Here is a 13,486-nt window from a genome sequence, read left to right as displayed (position 1 = left end):
TTCATCTAGGATCAATAACTTCTCCCTGAGATCCTTCTGAAAAAGGGATTTGTACCGAACCCTAATAATTTATGAAACTAAGGGCGTGTTTGTTGACAATTGTTTCATGACTGCATTATCCTTATGAGGTATTCATCACCGTGAATAAAAAATGCTCGTTTCATGCAATAGAAAGCAGCCTCACAAAATGCAATCCTTTCAATTGAACAAAATTCTACAAGAACTCTTGCCCAGAAATATATACCACGGGAACGTGAAGAATCAATAGAAAATTCTTCTCATAGACATAGTATTATCTTGAAACAACTCAATAAGCAAACACGGATTGAAATAATCATGTTTCAAAATGAGATATACTACATCAACTTTGTCTATCACGAACTGAATCGTGAAAGGTTAATATAGGACCTAATTTTTCTCCAGTCATCTTACGAGTTACAACTACACTTTAATTGACAATGCCAAAGGCATTTTTATGTATTCAAAGCAATAACTACAATGAATCCATTAACCCACTTTCAGCTATATGTTATAAGACTTTATGTACATCCAAAGTAGATTCACACTTTCATTTTAGAATAATAAGTTGTAGGGATAGGAAGGCATAATACCTCTTGAACTAGTGAATGAACTGACAAATCTAACAATTTTGAATAGAATTCAAATAGCATGCATACAGGCACACACCAAAACTAAATCTGTTTCCTCTTCCTTCTATTAGAAGACGGTTCTCAATGGAGCAAGAGGATTTGCGTAGGATTTTCTTAAAGAGGAAACGAAGCTAATCTTTATATGGGCTGAAGCAATTGTGAATTTATAAAGGGCCCAGGCTTATTCATCATATTAATCTAAACTCATGAGCAGCAGAGAGTCCAACCATCATAGTTCAACTAAACTAAAAGCCAGTCAATATATCATCATAACTTCAAATAATTCTAGCATTGCAACTCATTCTCAACCACTCTTAAGAAGCAAATTACTACTCTTTGCAACATAATTTAACTGCAGAATGCAAATTTACAGAATTCATAGATTCCAATTAACAACGAAAAGAGTACTTCTTCTTACACTTTTCAGCCAAAAAAGAAAAGGAAAAGAAACAGAAAATAAAAAGACATAATATACACCACAACACAACCAATTCCTCCATAAAGACTTTAAGTTCAGATCCCTCCAACCCACTACAAATTAATAAAAAAAAAAAAAAAGAAGGAGAGGAAAATTTGACGTATTCAATCAGATTATACCTCATTATTTCCGGCTATCATAATCCAGAATCTCATTATCAGTGACCGATCTGGAGTGCTGCACAATAGAACGCCCAATGGAATTAATCCAATCCTCCTTTTCCTTCTCCGAATCTGCTATAAAGTACATGGTCTCTGACCTAGTGGATAATTCAAAGGCAAATTGCCGATTCAGTACATCCTCCGCGCCTTTGACTGTAAGGCAATTGGCCACTGGGATCACTCCACGTGGCTTGGAACCGCTATTGACGTCGGATTCCTTGAACCAGAAAAGCTTTCCTTGTTTCAACACGAACCAGCGGCGCCGCCAAGTCTTGATGTACTCGCCTTGCTTCATCAGCCAACCGCACCGTTCCGGGTTGACCCAGAACTCCACTCCGTCGTAGTTTTCGCTGGATTGGGCCGAGCCCATCGCCGCCCGCCACAGGCTCGCCATGATCGGTGCTGGTGATCGAATCAATGAGAGAGAAGAGAGAGAAAAAGATGTATTCTCGTAAGAGAGGTGGTTCGATTCTTGTTTGTGCACTTTTGGGTAAATTTCTCAAGAGGTCCCCAATCCTTAACAAGTGTGATATTCATATCTCCAACCTTCTATTTATGGCGTCCATGTCCCTGACCTTTAAAACTATTAGAATGCTATCCCAACATGAATTATTTATTTTAGTTGGAAAATTTACCCATTTCAGACATTAAGCACTTATCAAGTGCCATTTTACTGTCTAAATAAACTTTTTTGTTAGAATGATACACTCTATGTACAAAGTTAAAAAGTTTTTAACACTGTAAATAGAAGGTCGAGGACATGAATGTCACGTTGACAAAAGTTTGGAGACCCCTAAAAAAATGTACCCTTTATTTTGTTTTTGTTTTTTTCCATTTATTAGCATATTGGTTTAACTTTAATAATCAATTGTTTGTGGTCTTTAAAGTTTTTGACTTTAGCGAGACATGTACAACTGTTGTTAAAGGGTAGCGCTATTTTCATACACGTTTTTTATAAATACATTCATTTTTAAAAGTAAAATTTTACTATATTTTAAATCACATATCAATTTATTTAAATAGACATGAGTAATAATGAACAGTTTGGATAATAAAAGATAACGTTCTTCCCACAAAATTTTTTGACAAGTGAATTTGACAAATAATCTCAACCCTTAATTTAAATCAATTTAAAGGTCTAGATTCATTTTCTTGAAATCTTCTAAAAATTAAAAATAGGCACCCCCATCCCCCATCTAAATCTACTAAATGGGCTTCACTGTAGATTAGTTCCTCCTCCTCCGCCACCACCCCTCCTTGTCACTCTCGTCATATTCCGATTGTTCTCATGACTTATTTAATCAATTCACCTCTTCAAATCACTTGAACACCAGCGAGAGCTCTTCCAATATTCATAATTCGTTGATCCATAATAGAAGTGGTAATACTAACGGAATATTATCCGGGATTGTAAGATCTAAATTGGATGGAGACTGTAATTGTTGCAAGAGTTTGGAATTTCCCATAATTAGTTCGAGCGGTTCATTGACATTCCAAGGAATGGGGAGTCTGACGAGGGTTTGGAGAGTAATAAGCCGAATACTAGTGGGGGTGTGTATGATTAAAAAAATTTGGGTAATGGGAAAGAGTTTTTGGCCTTAACACTGGTAAATAATTGCTCTCAGATGTTGCAGGTCCCTGGCTTGCAGTTTGAGTTACTCTTAAGTTCAACAAAGCTTGTCATATTATAGCTCCACGTGATATTATTGGACATGAATCCAAAACACAGAAGAAAATGATTGTCAGCATGTCAGCCCTTCACAACGTTTCTTTTGTTTATATTAATTTAAAGACATTAACAACCCCTGTTTGACCAAAAAAACCTGATAAAAAGGATATGTTAAAGCATATGATTCTTTGGATTGACCAGGAGATTGAAAATATATTCCTGCCGGTTGACTTCTTTTGTGCCTATTTCTGATATATGCGAATTGTGCATTTGTAAAGTTTAGATGATGGTAGACATCATTTATCATGAAAAAATAATTAAGTAAAAATTGTTTATATTTTGATATTAGCCACCTACAATGAATATATAAAATTCACGTGAATATATCACTACTATATAAAAAGGGCAATCACTACTGTAGAAAGAACAGTAGATTCTTCCATTGTGTCTCAGTTTAGTTTTTTTTTTTTTTAATTGAGAGAAAGAAACGACGTCGTTTATTTTACGTGTTTGGTACAGTGACTTTGTTGCTTTTCCTCAATTTACGCGACGTGGAGGATTATGTCATAGAGCCCTCTTTATTCTTTCTCTATTTTTACATGTTACAGCCATGCCTCTCTATTTCTCCACACTATCTCTTTCACCATTTTCTCACGCTATCAATCAAGTATCTTTAGAAAGTTTATTTTTGAGCACATAAGTAAGTTTAAATAAAAATATTATTTTTATATATGTACGTAAATGGTATGTAGTAACCATTTGGTTGACCAAAAAATAATATTAATCAAAATGTTTACGAACCGTTTAAATAATTATTTATTGAGGGGGTTAATTAAAAAGCAAAAGTGTGAATTCCATAAATATATGATTGAAAATATGTTTGAAGAAAAATAAATTTTAAAAAAGAAGACCAAACATGTTAACAAGTGAATATATTTATTTTTCGAGAAATGAGTTTTTATTACCATTTCATTTTTATCACGAAATGATTCTAATCTTAATATGTTAGATTGTACTTCAAAATTACATACTCTATCAAATATAATTTTTAAAATTAATTTTTATAAAGTAATATATTTTTATGATTTTTTTTATTTTAGTAAAGTAATAATGGAGGCTCATGCTTGAGCCTCCATAATTGTTATGGAGGCTCAAGTATGAGCATCCATAACATATTATTTTATAAAATTAATAAGAATTTAATTATTTTCTATTTTTTAGTACTATTAAATTTCACCTTCCAAAAAAAAAATCATAAAAACATATTACTTTATAAAAATTAATTTTGATAGATTATGTAATTTTGAAGCACAATCTAACACATTAAGATTAGAATCATTTCATGATAAAAATGAAATGGTAATAAAAACTCATTTCTCAAAAAATAAATATATTCATTTGTTAACATGTTTGATTTTCATTTTTTAAAATTTATTTTTTTCAAACATATTTTCACTCATATATTTATGGAATTCACACTTTTGCTCTTGAATTAACCCCCTCGATAAATTACTATTTAAACGGTTCGTAAACATTTTGATTGATATTATTTTTTGGTCATCCAAATGGTTATTATATACCTTTTACGTACATATATAAAAATAATATTTTTATTTAAATTTACTTATGTGCTCAAAAATAAACTTTCTAAGGATACATGATTGATAGCGTGAGAAAATGGTGAAAGAAATAGTGTGGAGAAATAGAGAAGTATGGTTGTAGCGTGTAAAAATGGAGAAAGAATAAGCATCCATTATTTTATGTATTTATTTTAGGAATATTAAAAAAATTAAATTCATTAAATAAAATTAAATTATTGTACTGAAAGCCAATGAAGAAAAAAAAGTAAAAAAATTCACGAATTACGGAGGCTCAAGCACACATGAGCCTACATATTATGGAGGCTTTATCTCCATGAAGCCTCCGTATTATGGAGGTTTTACCTTTATAATACGGAGGCTTTAGGAGGCTTTAGAGAGGCCTCCATAAAGTCTCCATAATATTTTTATTTTTATTTTTTTAATATATATTAAAATTATTATTATTATTTTAATGTTGTTGGTATGATGCGCGTATGGAAGAATATTTGTCAATCGCCATAAACAAAATTCTTCACAAAATGCATAATAAATCTTTTTATTACGTTAATAAAATTACAATAAATTTTTTTTTTTTTACAAATAACAGAAAAAAATTATTTTTATTTTTAACAAAAAACACATTTAAAAATTAGCAATTTCATAACCACTTTTTTTTTAAAAAATTTCGGGAATACAATTATAAAAAAGGAAACAATATTGAATTACAACATTTAATACTTAAAAAATTCAATATTAAATAAATTTTATATATTTATAACAAATTATAAATCCATATATGTATTTTACCGTATTTGCAGGCACTTTACCGTATATGCTTCTTATCGTATTTGCAAACAATTTACCGTATTTGTATCTTATCGTATATGTTGCCTACCTTATTTGCAACTTACCTTATTTGCAAACAACTTACCGTATTTTCACCTTACCGTATGCTGCTTAACGTATTTGCAACTTACCGTATATGTTGCCTATCGTATTTGCAACTTGCCGTATTTTTATATACCGATTTTTGCACTTACGAATACTGAGAATGCATAACATCGTACATTCATTATCCAACCGAATTTCAAAAAAAAATTCAGATTTTTATTTTTTCAACAGAAGTATAAAATAAATATTAAATATATATGAAGCACAAAATATAAATACATATGAATATGGTGCCAAGAGAAATCAGTATCGTAGTTTCACGTTACAAATAATTTTTTTTTTAATTTAAAATTCTTCTTAATTCTTTTCTCTTCAAATTTTTACTTACAATTAACTTTTTGTAAAATATTTTGTGTCTTATACTATCTTTATTTTTTAATTTTTTGGGAGGTATGGAAATTGTGTGTTGCAGTATTTTCTTACAGTATAAATATTTTTTAATTAAAATTGAAAAAATTAAATTTTTTCATAAAGAAAAAAATTAAAAAGTATTTTAAATCGAAAAAAAAATTTAATATGAACAAAACAAATAAAAAATAAATAAATGAGGAAAAAATAACAAACGAAAAAGAAATCTCCATGCATCTTGCGCTAATGTAATGAACCAAACCATTAGATTTCACGAAAAAGAAATCTCCATGCATCTTGCGCTAATGTAATGAACCAAACCATTAGATTTCACCAAATATTTTGAATTTTCAACCAATGTTAAAAAATCTACAATTTTGACGCTAATAAAATACAATAAATACAAAACTCGAGCAACGCACGTGTCAAAGACTAGTAGTGTTTAAATAATTGGATTTAATAAGGGCAAAATTGGAAATGACATGGATGTAAATAGTATTTTTTTTAAAATTTTATAAGGGATGAACTTAGAATGTGAAGTACTTATAAAAAACGTGGATGAAAATATTGGTACCCATGATAAATTGTCTATACATTGTTAGACTTTGTTTGTTCATCATTTTATTATATTATTTGTTTTATAGTACTCTATTTTAACAATACATTCTTCATTAAAATAATATTGCACATAAATCATAAATTTTCTTTATTTTTTAACCACACATTTTAACATCAATCACTATTCAATAATACATTATTCACAAATAATGAGATACAAACACCCCCTTAATTTACACTAGGGCTCACAAAAAAATCACGAAATCACAAATCGAATCGAAATCGTTGAGTTGAAACCGTTAGTTCGGGTTCACGTGGACCCGTGATTTTTTTCTTCAGATCGAATCAAATCGTTTCAAAATGGTTTGGTTTAGATTTTTTATTTTCAAAAATTGCACAAAATCGAATCGTTTTTAAAATTTTTAATTAAAAAATTAATTTTATTAATTTAAAAATTTTACAGTTTTCACTTTTAAGAAAAATATCAATTTAGCAATACAAATTACAATCAGTGTATTGAAATAATCGTGGAAAGTAAATTAGGTTCATCATTATTGCGTTATGGTTTAACAAATTCACAGCATATGTTCTCACCTGATATCTAAACTAAACTAAAATTATTCCAAAATTATATGAAATGAAAAAAATATAATAATAACATATATATTCAACAATTCAAATCATAATTCAACAAAACTATATCAGTAAATCACGTCCAAAACTTCAAAAGCCTTTACATAAACTCTCATTTTCCTAACATTTGACACTTATCTGCCACTGCTGAATGAATCCTCAGTTGCATTTGCCTGTTAATCTGCTAATTTCTACTTAAATCGCATATTTTTCTTTTCTCTTTCAGTAAGTTTCTAATTCTCATCTAGCCATTTCTCCATTGTTCTTCTTTTATTTGTTGTTTTTTAACTTATTATACACTTGTGATATGTGATTTTGAAAGAAAATGGCTTTTTGCGTGCTTAGATAATTAATGAACTTGTTCATAATTTGAAAAGAACGAAAGACGGAAACGTATTGAATGTGTGAAAATATTAAAATTCCCTAACTAGTACTATTACATTCTGCTTTCATAAAATAGTTAAGAGAATGAAATTATTCAATTCCCAATAAGTTGAAGTAGACATCTCCATCATTAATTCAAGAATTGATCGATCAATCAATCAAGTCTTTTGAATTTGATCGGAGTCATAATGAACTTTGTGGTTTATGAGAACCCATGATGACATAATAGTTTCATTAATCTTCTATAAGGACGTTATTTTACATACCGAGAATGATAGTCCAATTCCTATATGATCAAAATTGAACCGAATGACGTTAAGAATAATCGACTTTTATAATTCAAAAAGTGAGACTCAAATTCCTCGTGTGCCATGGTTTGCATGAGCCTAGATATCCATCAAGTGGTTCAGGATACAGTCGAACCTGAAATAAAGCACGTGAAAGCAATTAAGCATATTATTAACTATCTACAGGAGAACTAGAGAGACTATGTTTATCTATTCAGAGAATATAATATTTTTTAGTTAAACATTGGCTCGAAGAAATCAACATCTGGATCATACTTACTGTAGTAGCAATGTAAAGAAATGTGTATCGTCGACGGGTAATTATAAAATGCATGAAAAAAAATTATTGTGTAGAAGAAAATCAGGTGGGAACATATGTGGTCCCTTAGAAAATAGAGGACAAACTTTAGGAAGGAACACCCACCACAGAAACTCACAATTATTGAAATGCATGTGATGCGACCAACAGACTTTAGCATCTGTCATTTTCAGTTTCCATCAGGAATCCCAACTTTTTTTCTTACATAATTATGTATTTGATCTTCATTTTTCCCATAGAAGAGCACTGATCTACAAAACTTCGTATCTTCAGACTACAGCAAGAAACTGCCTACCGCTTCATTCAGTCTAATTGAAAATACAGGTCTTGCCAGACACAAATTTGAAACAGAAGGGCAGTGATCTCAATTGCACAAGAAAAACATCACAAATGGAAGACATTTCAGAATATAACCAAGTCACTAATAGTAATACACAAAGACCATTAAACTTTATGCCGATCATAATTCTACCAGCTTTTTCCATAGCGTTTCTCATTTCTCACAACATTATGCCAGTTGAGAATCTAAATAAAAATGGATGGCTATTACTGGAGATTGTATATATGGTAGTTCGAATAAGTCATCACCTACCATGTAAGTTCGGAGGAGATTGAATACCCTTATCACTGCTAACATCATCATCTACTTCGTTTCCATCTAGACAAAGGGCATTATTATTGACACTCACATCGGAACTTGCATTACTGCTTGTTGCAAGTGGTGAATCCGAGACACTGACTGCCCTGCCTCTGGTAGGCCCTGTTCTCACACTGTACATGGAGGATGCTGGGATATTAGTCATTAGCGGACGTAGATTGCCTGGAATAGTTCGCCTTATATCCTGTTCAAACAAACAATCACGAATTAATCCTTGAGAAATATATAAAAGATACTAACCAAAGAGTATTGAGATAGAGTACGTTTATCAGAGCAAATTATCGCATAGTATATCAGGATTAACATTTTCAGATCCTCCCAAGGTGTTGACAGAAATTCTGTCCATTATTTTACTATAATTAAACATACTTGTAGCATCACTCCAACAATAGTAACACAAGTTCAGATGAGTATACATACCATATGTCTTATTGCCATATCTAAGGATTTCTTTGAAAGCGTTCTTCCAAAGCCTGTGCTCTCAGGTGATGAGGACTTTCCAGATAAGTTGCTACTGGGCGAATGCTTATCGTCTTGCTTTGGTGGAGCCAATTTCCGCATATTTATGACCCTCTCAACCATTTTAGTACCATAAAGAACAGGGCTCACATTGTCATTAGCCTTGGCACGCAACCGATTTACAGAATGCACAGGGACAGAGCTTCCACTGCTATGAATGATGCCACTTGACAGCCGTCCCCGTGCTGGAGAAGAAGATTGTCTTCTAACCCTTTCATTCGAACTACGTTCAACAGATGAAGATCGAGAACTTGGTGCACCAGGTCTGCCCCTAGTGGCCGAAGGTGGCCTGTCAGGCGGCAGAGATGTCCTCAAATTTGGAGGGGCATCAAGGGAGAATCCAGGCATTTCAGAAGGCTTCCATGGTCTGGGTCTCACAGCTGGGGAGTTAGACCTTGGTGGAACTGGATTTTTTGCTGCATTGGGAATTGGCTTGGTAACTGAAGATGAAGTTGGGGAATTTACCTGAGCAGCAGACACACTTGTTGCACTTGTCGTCGAAGTGGGCCTACGAGTTGGAGTTGCTGCTCTGGAAGTGGACTTTGAAGCAGGTATAGATGAACTGGTTGTTGGTGTTGAAGATCTCGCAGTAGACCTTGTTGTAGGTGTAGAAGATCTTGAAGGAACTGTGGGCTTCGAAGAAGATAACGTACCACGGGAAGTAGGTGTAGCAGACCTCGAAGGTTTAGATGCTGTATTTGATATTGTTCTAGATGTTGTATGTGTGGTTGGTTTAGACTGGTTCATCGAATTAGATGCCGAGGTCAAAGTAGATCTAGATGTTGAACCCAAAGTTGGACGCCCGGTTGGTGTTGCAGGTCTTGATCTGTGTCCTCCAGACGAAGAAGGCCTAGAAAGACCTCCACTTGAAGCATTCAAACCTGGAGATGAAGCTGGTTGTCTCGATGACATATTGCTCCTTGCACCGGGCTCAGGCTGGAGATTTGCAAGCTTCGCCCATGAAAAACAAGTTGCAGCACAACGTCAGTTCATCAATTTTATATACAAGATTAAATATTCGAACAAGGGCTGCAAATAAATATAATTCAAGAAGAATCATATTTTCATTCATGTGGGGACAGGTCAAAAACTGCAGAGATGGAAGAATAGAACACTCCAATTCAAATATACATTATGAATCATTTTACGTCATGTTTTTTACAAGTGAACAATATATGCATCTTCTGTTTTAGAAATTAAAGATGCTTTCTTAATCACATTACATTAGTTGCAGAGCACCTATTGAGAGGATACTTGAATTTATTATGCAATTGCAATAATGAACATCATCGATGAATAAAATGAACCATATTTTTCATGAAATGTCCTTTGCCTCCGACATACCAGAACTAGTTAAAGATGCTGAAAGAAAACCTAATCCTCAGTTTCTTCCACAAGGTAAATGGAAATTAATAGAAGATGTTGGCTACATGATATGTGTTGATTACTTAATTTACAGTGCGTATTTGCCTTTAATCCACGTGAAGAATGGTACTGGGAACTTTTACTATTTCTGAGTACTCACAGGAGACAGCCCCTGAATAGGAGATTTGAGTTGGTTTTACTTGCACGTTATTGAATAATCAAACTCATAGTCTTTAGATGCCTGAAGCACTGCTAACATACTTCTCGACAAATATTTAAGAATGTGATTATCGCCATTTGAAGTACAGTATGGATTTATTAAAAAAAAAAAAAAAAAGGGACATCAAACACATTCCACTTACTCTAGATTTTAGTGCCGTGGGGCGGGCTTTTGGAGTTCCCAGCTGGCTCATAACAGTTTTCTGTGATTCAATCTCCAGTGAAGGAAAAAGGGGAGTACCAGGAGGCGTTAAAAGCCTGAAAACATAAGAAAACTTTACTACACTACAATAATCAGGACTTTGAATTAACTTGAATTCAGATCACAGTGAAAGTTGCAAATCCAATTAAGAGAAGTTATTTGTGATTGCATTGATAAGCGCAAATTTTGCAACTCTTACAGGAAATAGGACAACATTTAGGAACAAAGTATGAGGAAGACACAATACTTAAGTAATGCTTCAGTTTAACTAAATTTTCATAATGAACATAAAATTAAGTTTGAACTTGAATAGATTTCATATTCAGTCAATCTGGAACGAGCTTTAAAAAGATGACTAGCTTGTTCTCTATGCAATATTATTAGCTTATTGAACAGAGCTTTACAATCACTGAAACGTATCTCAAGATTGACTTGTTCAGCTAACAAACGAATTTAAATGGCTATTTTCTGGTAGCTTGGTTCATTTTTAAGCTCTAGGGAAGCTGATATGCCAACATCATCTATGCTCATTGGTAAAGGATCAGTTGCAAAGCTATGAAAACATAATTGCGTGTTTTCTGAAACCACATCCCTCTCCAATAATAATAAGACATAAAAACCAAAGTCACCAAATTACTGATAACCTGGTCAATAAATTTGACCAATAGAGAGAGACAAAAACCACAGATTTTGAAATTCAAATTGGCTGATCAATAGAAATTACTCATGTGCTCACATACCTAAGGGATTCAAGAAAGAAGAGACAAACACTTCCATTACCATTTACCAAATGCTCCCAAGAAAGCAGAGCAAAATCATTACAGAAGACAGTCAAGTACGCAGGGACTGAAACTTCCATTCAAAAGCTATTGATATTACTATCCTCACTAGTCAACCACAATAATTGAAATTGTCAGAGTGAGAAGAAATAATAACCCATAATTGATATTAATAATTACCATTCATAGTCGTTTTTTTCATTGTCTGAATTGAGAAAATCATCAGCACCAGTTTTCCTATGAGATGCAGGTACAGCTGAAGATAAATTAAATATTGGAGAATTACCCGCTCTTGATCCTGCATATTGAGATTAAAAAAAGGAACTTATATTTAGAAGACCATATTAACTGAAGTGCACCAGCTTCCAACAAATAAATTATAAGGGTATTTCTTTGATTTTTTTTATTTTTTATTTTTCCTTTATCATTCCATAAACTAACTACTACAAGAATCTAATATGTCAGCACTATTACCGCATTAAAAGGCTTATCTATTTTTTTATTAACACAGCAAGATATCGTATTAAGTCAAATAGTTAAAAATTCCCAGAATAAAATCTAACACACATATTCACCAGTCAAAAAAAAAAAAAAAAAAAAAAGAACCCAAAAAACACGCTCTTCAATCACGCCGAAATCACCATATACTACAATACTAATATTATAAACAAAAAGACATTAAAAATTCAAACTTTTAACTAGTACCGATTGGAGAATCAAACTCATCAGAGTTCTGAAGAAGAAGAAGATTATTCCGTTCCTTATCGCGTTTTCGCATCTCACGAAACAATGCCAGGTCCTCGTCTTTGGTATCCTTCATCATTGATGTTCTCAGACTCCTCATTTTCTCCCTCTCCGGTGCCCTAAAACTCCGATTCATGCCAATAAATTACAAGAAAGGACCCACCAAACCTTAAAACAACCTTTAATTATTCACCATCATTCCAAATCATTCAAATTACAAAACCCTAGTTTTTTTTCCTCAAAAGAAACCAAAAAAAAAATAACGTCGTAAATCGCAGATCCAAGAATGGAGCTTCAATGCCTCAAAATTTAGAAAACAAAATTCAGCGGAACCAGTCAGAACTTCACTTTCTTCACATAAATAACCCCAACCTCCGCTTTTTCAACCATGACGGAGAAATAAAGATTATAAAATGCCCTTGAGCATATGGCGCAGAAATGATGTGAAAACTGGAGAGAAAAAGAAGTGGCAGTGTTTGTAATTAGGACAGGAGAATATATGAGGAATTTCAGGAAATGGCCATTTCAGTTCTGAGAAATAAAATCATAATTTTATTTATTTATTTATTTTTTTTCAGATATGGAGAACTGGAGTAGAAAGAGAAATGGGAAGTGTGGAGACTGGAGAGAGAGAGGGGGGTAGCTTTGGTAATACAAGTAATGGAGGATTAGGGCTGTTTTCATCTCTCTTAAAAGCTACGTTATCTGTGATTTCCAACTCTTCTTTTGCACTTCATAATCACGAAACTCACCCAACACTTTTCAGATTATGTTTTGAGTTAGTTTCACTTTTTATAGAAAATTTTAAGTTGGTTGCTATTTATTTATTTTTTAAATAATACTGCTTGTACGTAAATAATTGTATAATAATTTACGTAGAGATGATAATAGGTCAAAAAGAGAGTGAAGAATTTATTCATTTATTTTTTTATTTTTTAAATTTGGATTAGGAAATTCTAATCCAATTATATCTCGTCATATA

General features: G+C 32.5%; 2 protein-coding genes across 4 annotated transcripts; both read right to left on the bottom strand.

Annotated features, from left to right (window-relative positions):
* Positions 1–1,003: 1,003 nt before the first annotated feature.
* Positions 1,004–1,739, bottom strand: LOC111405402 (pleckstrin homology domain-containing protein 1-like). The gene has a single exon (XM_023034262.1). It carries the CDS (start codon positions 1,681–1,683, stop codon positions 1,252–1,254), a length of 432 nt encoding a protein of 143 aa, XP_022890030.1. The 5' UTR covers positions 1,684–1,739; the 3' UTR covers positions 1,004–1,251.
* A 5,888-nt stretch (positions 1,740–7,627) lies between these two features.
* LOC111405401 (flocculation protein FLO11-like) lies at positions 7,628–13,260 on the bottom strand. 3 transcript variants are annotated; one of them, XM_023034259.1, is made up of 6 exons: positions 12,466–13,260; positions 11,941–12,058; positions 10,923–11,037; positions 9,097–10,146; positions 8,611–8,860; positions 7,628–7,835 (listed from the first exon to the last, which is right to left on the bottom strand). In XM_023034259.1, the coding sequence occupies exons 1-6, from the start codon at positions 12,638–12,640 to the stop codon at positions 7,819–7,821; spliced, it is 1,725 nt and encodes a 574-aa protein (XP_022890027.1). In that variant the 5' UTR covers positions 12,641–13,260; the 3' UTR covers positions 7,628–7,818. The 3 variants fall into 3 exon arrangements, with proteins under 3 accessions (XP_022890027.1, XP_022890029.1, XP_022890028.1); XM_023034261.1 differs by lacking the exon at positions 12,466–13,260 and adding an exon at positions 11,722–11,868 and having other exon boundaries at positions 11,941–12,044; XM_023034260.1 differs by lacking the exon at positions 7,628–7,835 and having other exon boundaries at positions 8,399–8,860.
* Between the last annotated feature and the right edge of the window lie 226 nt (positions 13,261–13,486).

Source organism: Olea europaea, chromosome 12 (genome assembly GCF_002742605.1).
Source record: "Olea europaea var. sylvestris chromosome 12, O_europaea_v1, whole genome shotgun sequence".
In the NCBI taxonomy this organism is placed as follows: domain Eukaryota; kingdom Viridiplantae; phylum Streptophyta; class Magnoliopsida; order Lamiales; family Oleaceae; genus Olea; species Olea europaea.
This window is presented reverse-complemented; position numbering and strand designations above follow the sequence as displayed.

What these genes read in the sequence shown, in the direction of transcription:
- LOC111405402 (XM_023034262.1), bottom strand. Translation starts at nt 1,683, where the DNA reads ATGGCGAGCCTGTGGCGGGCGGCGATGGGCTCGGCCCAATCCAGCGAA.
- LOC111405401 (XM_023034259.1), bottom strand. Translation starts at nt 12,640, where the DNA reads ATGAATCGGAGTTTTAGGGCACCGGAGAGGGAGAAAATGAGGAGTCTG. An exon ending in TGAGTTTGATTCTCCAATCG is followed by an intron (nt 12,059 to 12,465) that starts GTACTAGTTAAA and finishes CTCAATATGCAG; the next exon opens with GATCAAGAGCGGGTAATTCT. An exon ending in ATATGGCAATAAGACATATG is followed by an intron (nt 8,861 to 9,096) that starts GTATGTATACTC and finishes TTGTTTGAACAG; the next exon opens with GATATAAGGCGAACTATTCC.